General features: G+C 48.3%; 2 protein-coding genes across 22 annotated transcripts in view; one reads left to right on the top strand and one right to left on the bottom strand.

The window, feature by feature from the left end:
- SEMA4D (semaphorin 4D) overlaps window positions 1–8,183 on the top strand; it is a 122,360-nt gene extending 114,177 nt beyond the window's left edge. Inside the window, exon 17 of one of the 2 annotated variants that reach the window (XM_036302346.1) lies at window positions 4,763–8,183. In XM_036302346.1, the coding sequence (XP_036158239.1) occupies window positions 4,763–5,103 (341 nt within the window). In that variant the 3' untranslated portion in view covers window positions 5,104–8,183. The remainder of the gene's footprint in view (window positions 1–4,762) is intronic. The other variant, XM_036302354.1, reaches the window with a different exon arrangement.
- Window positions 1–18,806, bottom strand: part of SECISBP2 (SECIS binding protein 2) — a 39,077-nt gene that overhangs the window by 515 nt on the left and 19,756 nt on the right. For 19 of the 20 annotated variants that reach the window (XM_036302356.1, XM_036302361.1, XM_036302368.1 and 16 more), the window contains 7 exons: window positions 15,848–16,014; window positions 14,839–14,974; window positions 13,312–13,507; window positions 11,963–12,183; window positions 7,111–7,265; window positions 6,678–6,831; window positions 5,419–6,251 (listed from right to left, as the gene is read on the bottom strand). In XM_036302356.1, coding sequence (XP_036158249.1) covers window positions 6,148–6,251; window positions 6,678–6,831; window positions 7,111–7,265; window positions 11,963–12,183; window positions 13,312–13,507; window positions 14,839–14,974; window positions 15,848–16,014 — 1,133 coding nt within the window. In that variant the 3' untranslated portion in view covers window positions 5,419–6,147. Of the gene's footprint in view, window positions 1–5,418; window positions 6,252–6,677; window positions 6,832–7,110; window positions 7,266–11,962; window positions 12,184–13,311; window positions 13,508–14,838; window positions 14,975–15,847; window positions 16,015–18,806 lie in introns of those variants that run through there. The other variant, XM_036302360.1, reaches the window with a different exon arrangement.

Here is an 18,806-nt window from a genome sequence, read left to right as displayed (position 1 = left end):
CCAAGGGGCTCCTTTTCTTAACCTCCTCAACAACACTTGCTGTTTGTTGGTTTATTGATAATACCCATCCTGACAGGTGTGAGGTAGTATCTCATTAGGTTTTGATTTGCATTTCCCTGATGATTAGTGATGTTGAGCATCATTTCATGTGTCTATTGGCTATCTGTATGTTTTCTCTAGGGAAATATCTACTCAGGTCCTCTGTGCATTTTTATTTTTGGCTTTTAATATAGATTTTATTTTTATTGTTGAGGGTACTGCAAATATCCCCCATCCTCCCTCCCCCCCTTAACCTCTTTCTGCCCATTTTAAAATCAGATTATTTTTTATAATGTTGAGCTGTATGAGTTCTTCATATATTTTGGATATAAATCCTCTATCAGATATACCATTTGTAAATATCTTCTCTCATTCAGTAGGTTGCCTTTTAGCTTTGTTGATGGTTTCCTTTGCTCTGCAAAGCTTTTTAATTTGATGTAGTCCCATTTGTTTATGTTTGCTCTGTTGTCTTTGCCCTAGGAGAAATATCCAGAAAAAGTCTTGCTAAGGCAAATGTCAGAGTTTATTGTCTATGCTTTCTTCTAGTTTTGTGGTTTCAGTCCTTATATTTAAGTCTCTAATCTATTGAGTTTATTTTTGTATATAATGGAAAGGGTGGAATTTCATTTTTTGGATTTTACTGTATAGTTTACCCAGCACCATTTTTGAAGACTGTCTTTATCCCATTTTATATTCTTGCCTCCTTTTTCATAGATTGACCATATAGGTATGGGTTTATTTCTGGGATCCGTATTCTAGCCCAATAATCTATGTGTCTGTTTGTATGCCAGTACCATGCTGTTTTGATTACTATAGCCTCTGTTTTAAAGTTTATTTTGTCTGATATAAGTATTGGCACTCCAGCTTTTGTTTCCATTTGCATTAAATATCTTTTTTCATCCTTTATTTTCAGTTTGTGTGTCTATCTGGAGTAGGTCTCTTCTAGGCAGCATATGTTCAAGTCTTGGTTTTTGTTTTGATGATTCAATCACCCTGTCTTTTGATTGGAACACTTAATCCATTTATATTTAAAGTGATTATTGATAGGTATGCAGTTATTGCCATTTCATACTTGTTTTCTAGTTGTTTTTATATTTCTTTTATTCCTTTTATATTCTCTTGCTATTTTCTCTTTTATGTTGATGACTTTTGCAGTGGTTCTCAACCTTCTGGCCCTTTACATACAGTTCCTCATGTTGTGACCCAACCATAAAATTATTCTTGTTGCTATTTCATAACTGTAATGTTGCTACTGTTATGAATCATAATGTAAATATCTGATATGCAGGATGGTCTTAGGCAACCCCTGTGAAAGGGTCGGTCGACCACCAAAGGGGTCGCAACCCACAGGCTGAGAACCGCTGTTCTATAGTGTTATGTTTAGATTCCTTTCTTTTTATTTATTTTATGTCTCTTAGAGATTTTTGGTTAGCATGTACTGTATATATATTTATAGCAGTATTTATAGCAGCTATAAATTATAGCAGTCTATTTAAGTTGATTTTCTCTTAAGATTGAACACATTCTAAAATCACTAGTTTTTACTCACCAACACACATTTATGTTTTTGTCACTTTCTTTTATCTCTTTCGTGTGTATCCCTTAATCTATTGTTGTAAGTACACATGCTCTTCCTACTTTTGTCTTTAACCTTTCTACCACTGCTTTTATTGTTTGCCTTTGTTGGTGAAAATTTTTTCTTTCTACATTTTCTTTTTTTTAATCTTTACTTTTCTACTTAAAGTCCCTTTAACATTCTTGTAAAACTGATTTAGTGGTGATGAACTCCTATAGTTTCTTTCTTGCCTGGGAAACTCTTGATCTCTCCTTTTATTCTAAATGATAGCCTTACTGGATAGAGCAATCTTGGTTATAAATTTTACCTTTCATCACTTTGAATATTTTGTGCCATTCCCTTTTGGCCTTCAATTTGTATGTTGGAAAGTCAGCTGATTGTCTTATGGGAGCTCCCTTGTCCATACTAGTTGCTTTTCTCTTGTTGCTTTTAAGATTCTCTCTAACTTTTGGCATTTTAATCATGTGTCTTAGTATGGACCTCTTTGGGTTCATCTTCTTTGGGACTCTGTGTACTTCCTGTACTTGTATCTTTTCTTTGTCAAGTGAGATAAGTTTTCAGTCATTATTTCTTCAAATAGGATTTCAATCCTTTTCCCTCTTCTCCTTCTGGGACCTCTATTATGTGAATGTTGTTACACCTGATGTTATCCGAGTTCCCTTAAATCAGGGGTCCTCAAACTATGGCCCGCAGGCCACATGCAAATACAAATATTGTATTTGTTCCGTTTTGTTTTTTTACTTCAAAATAAGATATGTGCAGTGCGCATAGGAATTTGTTCATAGTTTTTTTAAAAACTATAGTCTGGCCCTCCAACCGTCTGAGGGACAGTGAACTGGCTCCCTGTTTAAAAAGTTTGAGGACCCCTGCCTTAAATTACCCTCATTTTAAAAATTGTTTTTCACCCTGACTGGTTTGGCTCAGTGGATAGAGCGTCAGCCTGCGGACTCAAGGGTCCCAGGTTCAATTCGGGTCAAGGGCATGTACCTTGGTTGTGGGCACATCCCCAGTAGGGAGTGTGCAGGAGGCAGCTGATCAATGTTTCTCTCTCATTGATGTTTCTAACTCTCTATCCCTCTCCCTTCCTCTCTGTAAAAAATCAGTAAAATATATTTTAAAAAATAAAAAATTTTTCTTTTTGCTGTCCAATTGCATGTGTTCTGCTACCTTGTCTTCCTCTGCTTCATCTAGTGTACCGTATATTCTTCATTTCAGTAATTATATTCTTCAGTTCTGAGTCGTTCTTTTTTGTTTTCTATCTCATTTTATGTTTTCTATCTCTTTGTTGAGGTTCTCAGAATTCATCTATTCTCCCATAGGGCAAGGAGCATTCTTTTAACCAGTGTTTTGAATGCTTTTGGTTGACTTCCTGTGTCTCTCTACATTAGGTAGATCTGCTACATCTCCAAGTCTTGAGAGAGGAGTATGGATGTATGCTGTAGGGCTCAGTGGCAGTCTTCCAGGTCACCTGAGCTGGGTGCTCGAGGGGTGTCTCATGTAGGTTGTGTTGGGCCTCCTGTTGTGATTGGGCTTTAACTGCTGCTGCTGGCACATCAGTGGGTGGGGTTGACCCTCACGCAGACTGGCTGTGAAAGCTGGCTGTGACTACAGTGGACCAGCTGTTGTGCAGGGGCTGTCCCCATGGAGGATTCATTGTGTTGGAGCTTCTGACGCCAGCCAAAACTGTCTTTCAGCATGTCAGTTGTGGAACTGGTTGGATGGGGCTCTGGTACAGTCTGGATCTTGGGAGGGCAAAGTCAGCTACCACTTATGCCAGACTTGGGGAGTTGCTTGGTATAAGCAACACAGTTATTCCACTTATTTTAGGCTTGGAGGTGCTTGAGAGAAGCTATGCTAAGAACCAAGGCCAGGTGCCACTTGTGCCAACCTTCAGATTCTTTGGTGGGCATTGTGATGTGAGATGAGGCCAGCTGCTTGCTTGGCTTTTGGTTGCTTAGTTGGAGATATGTTACAGGCAGGTTGGCCACCACTTATGCCAGGTTTTGGGTCAATTGTTGGGAGTTACTGTATAAGCTGAGACTGGTCACCACTTGTGCTGGGCTTGGGGCCCCTTGCCAGGAGCTACAGTGCACGCTGAGGTCGGCCGCTGCTCGAATAGGGTTTGTGGGCCTTTGGGAAAGTCTCACACAAGTCTCGGAAGGGCATCTGCCACATGTGTGGGGCTTGTAGACATTTGAGAAAATCTGCAACACAAGACTAGAGCACTCTGTGAGGTTTGCAGATTTTCGGGAAAGTCCACAGCACAAGCTGGGGTGAGCTGCTTTTGTGGAGTAGCCACTGGAAAAGGCTTGGGCCAGGCAAGCAGTTGGAGAGAACAAGGTCTCAGGGAATCACCAGCGAAGGGTGAACAGTATGATTCAAGTTAGTGGAGAGCACAGATTTGGTGTCCACCTGTACCTGGCCAGCTGGGTGGGAGAGCTCAACAAAGGAATAGCACCTACCAGTACTTCTAACCTCCCAATCCCCACCCTCCGGCCACTGGCCTGAAGTATGTCCATTTACTTCCTCCCCGTACCTCCCCGGCACTTTTCAAGCTGCTGCCCCTGCACCGGTGCTTTGAGGAAGTGTTTGTGAGCAAGTGAGTCTATGCGTGTGCACTGTGAGAGCAGCACCTCCTTCTCTAGCAACTCTTTTTCTTGGACAGAGCCCCCGCTGATTTTCACAGCCAGAAATTATGGGGACTTCTCCTCTGGCTCTGGTGCTCTGGGTGGGGGTAGCTGGTGTGGGAGCGGGCCCTGGCTCCTCAGAGGGACCTCTGCAGTAGAGGCACCCCTCCTGTTCCTTAGTCGGCACAGTGTGACGGGAACTCCCCAGTCCCCACCTCCATGCCCACTACCAGTCTCAATGTGGTGCTTCCTTACAGCCTCAGTTAGAGGACTTCCGTTCAGCTAGTCTTCAAGGGGTTGTTAGTAATGACAGTTCTATAATTTAATTGTAATTTTGATCAGGGGAGGAGGCAATCGCAGAGTTTACCTACTCTGCCATCTTGACCAGAAGTCTTATTTTTTAATTTATCAGCAGTTTCACAATTCTAGGCTGCTTAGTGCAGATGAAAGGCTATTTCATTTTCTCCCAAAATAATTTTGGAACCTTTATTCTCAAATAATCTCCTGTTTTCAAACCTAGTACAGCTGACTTGCTACCCGTCGCCATGTGGAGAGCAGAAAAGACCTTCCCGATGCTGCTCCTCGTGGCGGCCGAGAGACTCAGGAAAAGGACCTTGCAGTGAGGAGCTGGCCGACCAGAGCCTATGTCCCCACATAAACAGCTCAGAAAGTGTCTGGAGAGGCAGGGCACACAGTGGGAATAACGCGTTACAGAGGACCAGAGAGGCAGGGCTTCCTCCACACACCCCGCGGTCCCACTGCCAGCCCTGGCCACACGCTGTGCCATCTGACTCATTACTGCACTTCTGTTTGCTCATTAGGCCACTTACCTCTCAGAGATACAGTACCTGGCATGACTGAATTCAACTAACAGTACTTTCAAAGCCAACATCACACACTACCTGCCTGACAAGCTCAAACCAGTGACACTGCAATCCTGCCATTTCCTCTGTGACAAGCATGCCAGCAGAGACAGGGCAGGGTCTGGAGGCGCCGGTCTCTGAGGGTCTGAGACCTCAGCAGCTGCTACTTCCAGCGCCAGGAGGTCTGGGCATAACAAGCCTCTCCCTGCTCAGCCCCCACCTTCCATTCCAAGGCTGAAAGGCACAGGTCAAGACAAAGGAAGAACTAATAAGAAAGAGACCAAGGATAAACCAAATGACCAGAGTCTCCAGGGAAATTAAATAATCACTCTTTATTGAAAATAAATAAGCCCTCTTACTTACAGGAAAATAGGAAAGTAAACTTTTTGCCTCCTGGCCTCTGAGACAGAAACCACATTCAGAACATGTTCATTTACAAAAGAAAGATTTGTAGATTATCAAAACTGAAATTTAGGAATTTCAATATACATTGTTTCTCTGAAAAATAACAACTAAAATTAGAAATAATTCATGTCAAAGGTCACAGGTTAAAAAACCGATTTTTCTTGAGGCTCATTTTAGCAAACCCTCCAGGTCTCCCCAGATCTTCCCACTGAAAGGCCACATCCCGAGAAGGACCCTCCCTGCCTCCTGCTCTGACGCGGGCTCCCCGCAGGGGCAGGGCTGGGCCCTCACCGTGCCTGGGAGGACAGCAGCCACACTGCTCCCGTTTCCACAGACGAATGACCTGGCTTAGCAATCCGCTCTGGAGCAGCAGAGGGCTCGGCACCTTCCCCAGGGTCTTCCGGATTCACAGTACTCAGAGGGCTTCCAGAAAGGCTCCGTCAGCAAGCCCAATGCCCGCCACAGGACCTGCAGCCTTGGTGCCACAAAGGCCGCTTCCCACGCCCTCTACGCTGCCAACGTCCCAATTAAACAGCGTTACAAATACATTAGGCCAGTGAAAAGCTAAGAAGAGGGCCACAAAGTTGTTCAAACCTCCCCTCCTTACCCCAAATACAAACACACAAAAGAACCCTTCTTATAAATTCAAGTTCATCATCTGAGAGGTTGAAGCCTCTAGTGATTCTTCTAGCTCCAGGGCACACTGACTGTACGCTTCCAGATGTTTTCTCCAGATTTCAACTGGAAGAAGAGAGTGGCACAGCTGAAGAACAGCAGGGACAGTCGGGAAAGTCTCTACTAGAGAGCATGCTGCTCAGCGGCTCAGTCCCCTGCACAGGCCAGCATGGGCTCAACCCCATCTCCCACGCACCCCCCGCCCCGAGTGAGCAGCATCAGTCAGCCTGGGTGCTGGCTGACCTTGACCACCTCCTGCCGAGGGTACAGCTATCCTTGCAGCCACCTTGTCCAGGGGCTGTCTGACCAGAGGTCTGTTTGAGACACTCATTGACAAGTCCTTGCAAATTCGGGTCTGAGAACACCTCTCAGACAATGGCCAGACTTAACCGGGCCTTCCTCAGCCAGGGCCCAGCACCGGGACTTTTGAATCAAAGTCCAGGAAGACTTGAAGGACACTTGGCCCAGACTCGGACCCTCCCCAGCACTCACTGTAGTGTGGCTCTTCTGTTGTGGGAGAAGCTGGGGGGCCGCCTTCTGCGGAGCTGCTGGGACCCTGTGCAGGCTCCTGGCGCGTGGTCTCGAGCATCGTCTTGTACGCCTCCCGCGCCGCCATCGTCAGCTCAACCATCTTGTGGAACTGGTCCTTGGACAGAGTGAGGGCACAGATGATGCCCGACCACAGAAAAAATGGGTCTCCTGCAAACCCTCCGCAGAGAAGGGTGCCACCCGCCGAGGGTGCCACCCCGAGAGAACAGGGCGCCTGAGGCACCTGCGTGGCAGCAGTGAGCCCAGAGCAGAACTTGGAATCACACTTCCGTCCGTGCTCTTAAGGAAACATGCCACTGAGGCTGAGGGGCCGCTGGGCTCTGTCTGGGAGCACGCCGTGTCCGCCTCCCCCCAGGCGCAGCCTGCTCCCGCTCACCTGGGCCCCATCGTAGCTGAAGATGCCCACCACACTGACAGGAACAGCTTTGTTCAAACTGCGCCCCAGAGCCTTGCGGTTGAGAGCGAACACAAAGGGAATGTTCTGTTCACAGGCGTAAGCGATGATGGTGTGCAGGGTGTCGTCCAATCCACCTGTCCGAGGGAGGGCCCGGGAATGACAGGAGAGGCGTCACATGGGCTGGAGGGGACACTGGTCACAAGGGCTTTTGACACACACAGCAACACGGCCAGCTCCCTCTGACTCGCCAGCCACAGGGAAGAAATCTCTCTCCAAAGACCACTCCTTCGTGGAATGGATGGGTCTATGCTGAGCCAACAGCTGCGTGACACCTAACAGTCTTGGCAAACATCACTGAGCACTGAGCACGGCTGGGCCACCGCTCTACCTGCCTCCCCTGTGGGAGCTGCCGCATCCTCACAAACACACAAGAGGGGAGGCTACGCCCCGCGCCGAGGGGAGCCAGCAGCAGAGAGGCCCCTGGCACCCATCCCACATCACCTCCCCCCAGCCTGAGCACACACGGGCCTGGCTCCCAGCGAGGCGCCAGCCAGGCCGCTGCACAGGCCGCGCGGGGAGAGGCAGCGCGAGCTTCAGCGGAAGGTGAGGAGCTCCGTGCGGGGTGTGCCTGCCAAGCCGGAAACCGGCAGCGGTTACCACCACCAGAGCATTACACACGGAGCCAGCCGGGACGCACAGTGGAGAAACGGCTCCACTCCGACAGCAGCCAAAGGTGAGCACAGGCAGGAACCGACGCATCGGCAGACCCACAGAGCAACCTCCACCGGCTAAAAACACCACAGAAAACTTTAAGCGAGACATCTCTGCTCCCGGGCAGGGGGATCCAAAATTACACATGTCCACTCCACCAGGTGTACCGGTTAATAATGCGGGTTTTGTGATCAAAGAAAACACGATAATTTCAAGAGAAACATCTAAAGTGCATTATTCAAAGTACAGTAGTTGTGTTACGTCGGACTCAACATACGTCGTTTCGTGGTTATGTCACCATCTCCCATTTATTTATAAAAAAGTTCTGTCATTTCGACGTATGTACATATGTGCTTTATGTTTTTTCCTATTTACTTACCACAAGTAAAGGTCGGGAATTGTTATCTTTCTTTTACTGTTTCACTTCATTACTGCTATGTATGTGCTCCATCTGAGTGACATAGGTGCTTATGTAGGTGGGTTCTGACTTACGGCGAAAATTGCATTATGTCGCGCCGTAGGAAGGATCTCCGACGTAACCCAAGGACCTACTGTAATGTCCATCGCTAGCTACACATTTCCCCATCTTTCAGGTAATTTGTGGATACCGTCCCAATAGAACTTTTCATGTTTTGAGGCAAACCATTCAGAGACCCAATTTTCCACTTCTTCGTACCTTTTGAAGTGCTGCTCAGAAAGTGCGTGTGCCATCGATCGGAACAAGTGGGAATCTGAAGGAGCAAGGTCTGGTGAATACGGCGGGTGGGTTAATACTTCCCAGGCAAGATCTTTTAACGTGTCTTTAACTGGTTTTGAAGTGTGTGATGGTGTGTTATCATGAAGCAAAATTACTTTGCCATGTTTTCTGGCACATTCTGGTCATTTCACGATCAAAGGTGGTTTAAATTGATTATTTGTTGTTGGTAGCGATCAGTATTAATGGTTTCACCTGGTTTTAGAAGCTCATAATCCACCACACCTTCCTGACCCCACCAAACGCAGATCACTGTCTTCTTTCCGAAGTGATTTGGCCTTGCAGTCGATGTTGATGGTTGACCTGGATCAACCCATGATTTTGTATGTTTGAGGTTCTCAAAATAAATCCACTTTTCATCGCCAGTCACAATTCGATGCAAAAAAGACTTTCTTTTCTTCCATTGAAGCAACATTTTACTGATGACTTTCTGGTTTTCCATTTGTCTTTCGTTCAGTTGATGTGGCACATATTTTCCTCCTTTTAAAATCTTTCCCATTGCTTATAAATGATCGGAAATTGTTTGCTGAGCAACGTTTAATCTTTCTGCAAGTTGGTTTTGAGTTTGACATGCATCTTCATCCAATAATGCTTGTAATTGTTGGTCTTCAAACTTTTTCGGTTGACCTGGACGTTCTTTGTCTTTCATATTGAAATCATCACTTTTAAAGGGTTTAAACCAGCGTTCACAAGTATCTTGAGATGGAGCCTGTTCACCAGAAGCTTCCCAAAGTATTCAGCAGCACTTTTCTTCAAAATAAGTAATGAATTAAAACTTCCCACAAATGCTCTTTTTTTTGGAACGAAAATCAACATTTTTAAGTGTAAAAATATCTATGATGTTAACACCTTCAGCAAATTTGACATATGAAATTTTAAAGCTTGTTGTCAGTATCGCAAAATAGCATACATATCAAATCGCATATATATCAACATATGTGTAACTCCATCTAGTGAAAAAAAAACCCCACATTATTAACAGATGCACCTGGTACATTGGCCTAAAGCTCTGAAACACCATGACTTACTACAAATAGGATTTTTTAAGAATAAAAATATGAAAAAAATATGAATAAAAAATTTAAGAATAAAAAGAATAATTTAAGAATAAAAAATATGAAAAAAATACACAAGTAAAAAGAGCATTTTGAAAAAGGAAATATGTTTTGAAAAAGCATCCCAGGCACTGAAAGCGTGCTCTGAGGCTACAGGAGCGTGAACACGGGAGCAGAGGTAGAAGAGAAGAGGGCCCAGAAATGGCCCGAAGAAGCAGGGTGAGCCGTGCAGAAGGGACCACTGATCAGCCTCTGGGAAGAGCCGTCTGAGACTGAAATACATGCTACACAGACCGAATGAAACATGGAGAACAGGGAGAAACAGAGTGTAAACATGTTCATTACCTCGGAGGCGAAGGTTGAGGACTGACATAAAATCTCGATGTGATAAAAACATAGGAATAAAAACTACTGACACACAAGCATACTGCCTGCATGGTCAGAAAAAGGTGGAGAAAAAACAGGCTACTGACAAACCAGAAAAACATATACCACTCTCAACCAAAGGGCCAACTTCTTGTTACACAAAAAGGTACTATCTATACAACACAGATCACAGAAAGTGCCCTGCTCTTAACCAAGTGAGGGCGGGGAGCCAGGAGGGGCAGGCCTAGCCGGTGGGGCCACTGTGACACATGCCCATGCCCTTCTATTCTTCAGCTGGAACCTACGGAGATGGGCACACAAAAAAGCGGTGTGTGAGGCACTGACAGGTGTGAAGCCTGCACACCAGTGTGCCCTCTGCAGGAGGCCACATCTCTCCCTCTCTCTCTCTCTCTGTCACACACACACACACACACACACACAGTGCCCACAGCACACACACACACACACACACACACACACACAGCGCTCACACACACAGCACCTACAGCACTCACACACACACACAGCGCCCACAGCACTCACACACACACAGCGCTCATACACATACAGCACCCACAGCGCTCACACACACACACACACACACACACACAGCGCTCATACACATACAGCACCCACAGCGCTCACACACACACACACACACACACACAGCGCTCATACATACGTGTGGACTATTGATGACACATACCAGTATGGCAGCAGTGGCTGACTGAGGAGCTAGAGGGATTTGGGGGGTTTGCTCCTCAAAAGAAAGTAATGAAATGACGAGCCCGCCCGCACTAGGGAGCTGTTCTCAGCCAGCACCTGGAAGGGGCACGGCACAGTCGCAGTGCTCTTTGCTCTGCACAGACCCGCTCCCGGACAGGGAGAGGTTCCCGGCACCTTGTACCCCGGAACTAAGTACATGATTTCTGAATATCCTTTCGAGAGAGGAACTTCCCCAGTGCACATGCCCCACTAGGTGGGAATTGGAAACTCATTCTGCCTGGTGTGCCTGGGCAGGAACTTTCAAGCCCCACCTCCTTTATTCGCCCACCTCTACTCCACATCTCCCAGAAGAGCATGAGAGGTGATGAGGACGCAACCCCTGAGGACATAAACTTCCAAGGAACACACCAGTTCCAGGCGGGCTGGGAAGAGGGGAAGCGGGCAGAGGTGGGGTGACGGGTATGGTCCTGAGATATAATTACAACTCGTCACCGGAGACTGACGCCTAAATATCGCTGAGTCGTCTCTCCCTCTAGGGGTCTCTGCCTCTTGTCCACCCCAGCCCTGGGGTTGACACAAACGCTACGTGAGCGGTGTGCTAACCAGCGGCCCACTGCTGCTGTCCTCAGGAAGACCGGCTTGTGTGGCTGGACCCTGGCTGGCAAGAGAGCTGGGTTTAGAGAGGGCTCCTATCTGACCAGAGTGCCTACTGGGCCTCTGCTGCTTGAGGAACTGAGCTTTGTGCTGAGAGAGAATCCCTGATTGGCTGCCTCCTGCAGCACGCCCCACACTGGGCATCGAGCCTGACTCCTAGTTCATAGGTCAACGCTCAATCACTGAGCACACTAGCCCGGCAAATCCAGACTTTTAATGAGCAAGTGGGCACAGGGGTCAGTCACGGACCAAACCAGGAAATTTAAAATAGACAAGAGCCCGGTGCCTGGCAGCCAGTCACCAAACTGGTGTGAGTGGCCAGTGACACCCCCCCAACCCCCACCCGCAAGCTCCAGAGCAAACCTTTCCTGCTGCCAGAGGCCTGCAGGGCGGCCAGACCAACCAGGAAGACCACAGGCCTGGCTGCCGCAGGGTAAGGCCCGTGGTGGGCAAATAAGCCCTGCAAACAAATGCCCCAAGCTAAAGGAAAGGAGGCCGACCACACGGCCCACGCTCACTGCCGACTGGCGCGGGGCCAGGCCCAGGCCCAGGACAGGCACCCTACCTTTCGACTGTATCTTCTCACAGTTGGGAGAGATGATGACGCACTTCAGCTTCCGGAGCTTCAGATGTTTGAGCACCTCCCGCAGCCCCAGCACCAGCCGGCGTTTGGTCTTGGCCTTGACGGGGTCTTTCTGGTACATACGGTCTTGGAAACGGACCAGCTCTTTCAGCAGCTCCGAAACACAGGCGTCAACCTCTTTACTGAGCACCTGGCTGCAGTAACTGGAAGAAACAGTCCATGCCATCAGCTTGCAGAGGCTGTGACACTGCAGCGCTGCCCATCGCATGCCCCCCGGCAAGTCCCTCAGACGAGCAGTACTAATTGAAAGCAGGTTCCTGACTGGGTTTAAATAAAGCATCGAATCACCCTCCCCCACTGCCACCTACAAGGGAGAACCTCTGCCCCCCCCTCCCCACCCCACACACACACCACAGCATGCCAAGCATCCCCTCACTGTGGCCATTCCCTGTGCACCTCTCCTGAAAACACCCGGACAGTCTGTCCTGGAAAAAGAGTGGGTGGGGAGCAGAGCTCCCTAAAAAATTATGCAGAGAAATGAAACCACAAAAGGGAATCCAATCCCAGGCAGTGCTGCTCCATGGTTAAACATCATTCCAGGAGCCAGGAGGTCATGGTTCGATTCCTGGTCAGGGCACATGCCTGGATTGTGAGCACATGTCTGGATTGTGGGCTCGATCCCCAGTGGGGGGAGTGCTAGAAGCAGCTGATCAATGATTCTCTTTCATCACTGATGTTTCTCTCCCTCTCCCTTCCTCTCTCTAAAATAAATAAAAATACATTCTTTTTTTAAAAAGGAAACCCAAGCGCTAGCCAGTTTGGCTCGATGGATAGAGCGTCGGCCTGTGGACTGAAGGGTCCCAGGTTCGATTCCAGTCGGAGGCACATGCCTGGGTTGCGGGCTCCAACCCCAGTCTGGGGGGGAGGCGGGGTGCTTGCAGGAGGCAGCCAATCAACGATTCTCTCTCATCATTGATGTTTCTATCTCTCTCTCCCTCTTCCTTCCTCTCTGAAATCAATAAAAATATATTTAAAAAAGAAAAAAAGAAGGAAACCCAAATGTCATGCATGGTCGCTCACTAACCATTGCCCCAACAGAAAACCTGGATTTATGGGCACACCTGCCATCACATCAGGAGGACGAGAGCCCTTGTAGAGGCAGGTTCAGCAGCCCTGGCGTGTGGCATGACTAGGTACCTGGCCACCTTTACTGGAAGGAGAGAAACACTGGCCCACCTCTCAGCTTCCAGTTTGAGCACGCCAGGGGGGGAAAACCCCGTGCCCAAGGCCAGAGCGAGCGCAGCCCACCCCGGCCCCACGGGCTTACTCACTCCCTGAACCTCCGGCTGTGGATCTTGGGGCAGCTGGCACCTTCGGGAGCCAGGGAGCAGGTCGCCGCCTCCTTATGGATCTCAGCTCCCAGCAGCTCTTCTGACTGGCTCTCTCCCGCAGGAGAGGAGCACATGGGTGCTTCTGCTCCCGCCGGAGCGTCACAGAAAAGCAAGTCACAGCACAGCACCTGTGGGGCTGGGGCCGGGCAGTGTCACCAGGGCAGCCAGAGGGACCCCACACCCGCCGCACCAAGCAGGGCTGCTGAGCACCGCGGCTGGCAGCAGAGATGGGAATGGCTGGGGGAAAAGGAAGAACTCGGCAACTTTCTGTTCTTCCTGCAGGTGTCTTTCTGACCCCAACTTAGTTATTTTTAGTGAGGCAAAATATTTATAAAATTTACACTTTAACCATTTTTTAGTGTGCAGTTCAGTGGCCAAATTTATATTTTAATTTAGAAAATTAACCTGAAGTTCCTACCAGGAAATTTAAAAAGCAGGTTTTTAGTTCTGAATTTTTTGCACTTAAATGCTTGAGACTATTCCCTCATCAAATGATCCTTAAATCAGAGCTGAACTCAAATATCTAAACTCTGAGAACTCAAAGGGTGTGTTTAAACACATCAGACAGGATTCCATAATGGCTCAGGCCCCCCAAATGTTCCTTCTAGACATTTCCAGAGCTCATGGGAGGCTCCAGCTCACCAGAGAAGGAATCTGGGAGCACACATCACACCAGCCAGGATGACAGGCACAACAAATGCAATGCCCTGCAATGCCCTCTCCCCAGTGGGCGGAACTGGTAGCACCTGGCAGCCTGTCTGGCAGGAGCCTCCAAGGCTGGATGGCAATGGACCCACCTGCCACCTGCCTGGGGAAATGGCGCAGGAAGGAGCGCTCACGCCCTCTGCACACTCTCCCCACACCGCCACAGGGACTGCGTCTAATGGCACCGTGGCACACTCCTACACCTGGACGCTGCACAACAGTGACAATCGGGGACTGCCCCATGGGCACAGACTGCTGGCCAGAGGGACACCACTGCAAGACTCCCTGGGAAGGAAGCACGAACGCTCACCGGGGCTGTGGCTGGGCAGGCCCTGGGCCGGGCCACGGGGAGCTGTGCGTGGCTGCTCTGCTCCTGATGTTGGTGCTGTGCTCATCTGTGCAGTCATCAAGCTATATGCTTAGGGGCTGCGCTCTTTTCCGAGTGTCATTTAATAAAAAGTTACTAAACACATTGTTTTCATGGCACTGTGTCTCGCACACTCATGGGAAAACGGCTTTGCAGTTGATGGGGCTAATCCTCAAAGCTACTTCAAGTCACCAGGACCATCCAATGCCACACAGATCAAACTTGGGGCCTCATCCCCTGCCCGCACAGACCCCCACTGTCCATGGGGACAGCCTCTCACTGTCCAGCTGGGTGTCTGAAAACTTCTGCACGCTAGTGGCGGAGGCTGGCGGAATTCCGGGGGGTCTGCTGCACATGGTTGCCCCAACTGAAGGTGCAACCAACAGAACTGGTACCTGTGGGCTCCTCCTGCCGCAGAGCCAGGTCGTCACCACTCTCTACATCTTGCACATCGTCACTGGCCAGAGTGGGGCTCACGGCATTTTCCTGGAGACGCTGCTGCTTTCTCTCCTCCCGTTCTTTCAAAATAATCTTTAAAATTGAATAAATGATTAAAGCACCTAAATACTTGTACTTACAAATAAGCTCTTTTGCAAAATAAACCACCCGAGGTCGGCTTACTGGCAGGTGCCCATCATGCCTTCACAGCGGCAACATGGCCCCACCCCGGCCGGGGGTTGGCCCAGGAGCAGCATGTCCCCTCGCTCAGGTGCACCGAGCAGGCTGTGTGCAACCTGGGTTCTGACGCAACAGTGCAGCTCGACAGGCACCTTGCCTCAGGCAAGACACCTGTTCCCACCTGAGATTGACCACACACCGCAGGCTGCGGAGAATTAAATGAAGAAACCTGTGCAACAGCCCGGACTGAGAATCTGCCAGGAAGTGTCCAATATTCACCGACTGAACAGCAGATTCGCCTCAGGTGGGATGAAGGCATCAAGTAAATAAGGAGAATATAACTCTCCCCATTTCTCATTTTCTGTCCATGTCACTGCAAAGTATTTAAAAAATGGCTTCCCTCCGCCCTGCCGCACAGACCCCGGAAGCAGAGGCACCGGGAGCTCAGTTGGTGGAGTGTTGTCCTGATAACCGCAAGGCTGCCGGGTCACTCCCCCGGTGGAGGCAAGTAAGGAAGGCAACCTTTCTCACATAGAGTGCGCGCTCTCTCTCTCCTCCCCTCATCCCCCAGGCATGTCCTCGGTGAGAATTAAAAACACAAAAACCAAAAAAGCCCCAGCACCCCACTTCGCATGCCCCATGACGCCACTTTCACCTCAACCCTGAAGACCTGAAGCCTCAGAGCTGGAGAACACCAGGCTCTCTAGGGCAGCGGTCGCCAACCTTTCGGACCTCACGGACCACGGGTTGGTGACCGCTGCTCTAGGGCCCGGTTTCATCACTCACCTTCTTCAATGATGTCGGCTTCTTGGCTCTGGGGACCTCCCTCTGCTTCCCCTTCTTCATCAGGGGAGCGCTGGAGTCCAGGGGGTTGTGCGGGGTCTTCACCTGGCTGAAGCGGTGGCCCTTCTTCCCCAACGTGGCCTCTTTGGAGAGAACAGGAACTGCCCCGACTGCAACACAGTGAGGATACGGGCCTCAGGGAGGCCTGGCGCCGTCCCTGCAGCCAACTGCCCCGTGGGCGGTCTCAGGCAACGACGCCAGTGAAACAGTACCTTTCGGTGAGGCTCCAAAGGAAGTGTCAATGAATTTAGGAAGAACCGTCTTCCTACCCCTCTATGAAGGCTCTTGTTTCTCAGTGAAGTCTATTAATGGGTGACCTCACTTGCTGAGGGCACTTCTGGCAGTCCGCACATACGATGATGGCTCTACCTCCTACCCCTTTTCCTCCTCCCAGGAAACAGTTCATCTGTGTATGCTTCCCTGTACTTTATAATTAGGAAAATTTCCAACATACAGCAAAGAGAACAGAGTAACAACAAAACCCACGTACCCATTGCCCAGCTTCAACCACCATCAAGAATCTCCCAAATGTATTGACCCACATTCTGTCAGCATGGCATTTCCGTTACTAGTGCTTTGTTAATCGGGTGTATCCATGCTATCTCACCTGTCGGGTTCTCTGCTACAGTGTGGAACGAGTCCACCGTGCCCTTACTCTGGGCCATGTCCAGCCTTGGCCACCGCACAGCTGCCGTTTATCTGTGGAAACCTGCTCCCATCATTATGTTTGAAATGTATGTGTAACTGGCTTGGTTTTTGTCATCGGCTTTTCTTGAAGAATGAGTCATACCAACCCTGCTCACATAGGCGTGCTCTCCCATCCCAATGCCACCTGTGAGTTCAGGACCCCCACTGGGCCCCTGCACCGCTCACTGCAGCCCTGAGCCCTGCCCCTCCTGTCTGCACCCCGTGCCATGCAACTTGCCAGAGTGTTAACGGGGGACCTGGGCAAGGAGGGCCCTTCCCAGTGGAAGCCCCAATAAAGGTTCTGGCCTAACCCCCCCCTCCCTCCTGCCCACCTGGTCTTCTCCATGTGGCCCTGCATGCTGTGTCTCCTGTCTCCAGGACCTGGGAGTAGGATAAGCTTTGCTTTTTCTTGAGCTTCTCCTGTGGCCACACCTGACTGAACATATCATCAAAAAATACATAACAATCCTCGGCTGGGTGGCTTAGTGGTTAGGTCCAAGAGTTGGCCCATGGACCTAAGAATCAAGGGCATGTACTTCAGTTGCAGGCTCGATCCCCAGCCTCAGTCAGGGTGCATGCAGGAGGCAACCAATCGATGTCTCTCTCCCTCTATCTCGCCTTCCCCTCCCTCCTCACTCCCCTCCATTCTCTAAAAAAATCAATGGAACTTTTACCATTTGCAACAGCATGGATGGAGCTGGAGAGCATTATGCTAAGCAAAATAAGCCAGTCAGAGAAAGATAAGTATCACATGATCTCACTCATATGTGGGATATAATGAACAACATAAACTGATGAACAAAAATAGAACCAGAGACAAACACTGAACAGACTGTACAACCTCAGAGGGAAGGCAAGTAAGAGATCAACCAAAGGTCTTGTATGCATGCATATTAGCATAACCAATGACACGGACACTGGGGCAGTGGGGGACTGTCCTGAGGGGTGGGGGTGGCGGGTCGATTGGGGAAGGAGACATATGTAATACTTTAAACAATAATTTTTTTAATTATAAAAATACTTCAGGATAAAAACGCTTCTTAATTATTTCCTTGGGTGCCTACGTTTTTCTTTTTAAAATAAATTAACAAACTACCTCAGAAGGAGGATACATACTTAAAAGACTATAGGTGGCAATTGTGCATCTTCTTTTGTTGACAAATTGCCAATTTTAACACCTTGGCTCTCTGAGGCTTTTCAGAGGCGAGAATGGTGTTATCAGAACTGAGCCGACACTGTTATGAGGTGCGACCCAGGGACAGGCAGGTAATTCATTTCTGCCAGATTCAGCTTTATTTAAAGCTGTACAGGGCACTTATGCATCATGAGATTTTCAGGTACACAATGCCACCATATCTATTTCTTAAAATCATACTTAACTTTTTCAATGGTTATGGTAAAATACATGTAACATAAAATGTACTATTTTGACAGTTTTTAAGTGCACAATTCAGTGGCATCAATTACGTTCACAATGTTGTCCACCATGACCATTACCCATCTCCACAACTTTTTCATGTCCCAAACTGAAAATCTGTCCCCCTTACACAGGAACTCAACATTCCCTCTCCCCTCAACTCCTGGTAACCTATACTCTACTTTCTATGAATTTGCCTATTCTAGAAAGTTAATGTAGTGGAATCATACAATATTTTTCCTTTTGTGACTGGCATATTTCACTTAACATGTTTTCAAGTTTGTCCACATTGTAGCATATGTCAGAATGTCCACATTTTGTTTATCCATTCATCTGTTGATATATATTTGGGGTGTTTCTACCATTTGGCTATTACAACTAATACTGCTATGAATACTGGTGTTCAAATGTCTGTATCTGTTTTTAATTATTTTGGATAAACACAGAGGAGTGGAATTGCTCGGTCAATGGCAACTCTATTCCCCATTCTGAAGAACCACCAGACTGTTTTCAAAAGTAGCTGCATCATTTTACATTCCCACCAGCAGTTTAACAGGGCTCCAAGTCCTCCACATCCTCACCAGACCTGGTCATTTTTGTGGTTTTGCTTATAGCTACAGAGGAGGTATGAAGAACTACCTCACTGAGGTTTTGACTTGCATTTCTCTAATGACTAATGATAATAAATATCTGTTCATGTGCTACTGGCCATTTGTATATCTTGTGGAGAAATGTCTTTTTAAGTATTTTAGCCCATTTTTTGAGTTTGTTACTGAGTTGTAGTTCTTATATATCGGA

The sequence above is a fragment of the Myotis myotis genome, unplaced genomic scaffold (genome assembly GCF_014108235.1).
Source record: "Myotis myotis isolate mMyoMyo1 unplaced genomic scaffold, mMyoMyo1.p scaffold_m19_p_31, whole genome shotgun sequence".
NCBI classification, from domain to species: Eukaryota; Metazoa; Chordata; class Mammalia; order Chiroptera; family Vespertilionidae; genus Myotis; species Myotis myotis.
Note: the sequence above shows the minus strand (reverse complement) of the source record. Positions and strands in the feature narration are given on the sequence as shown.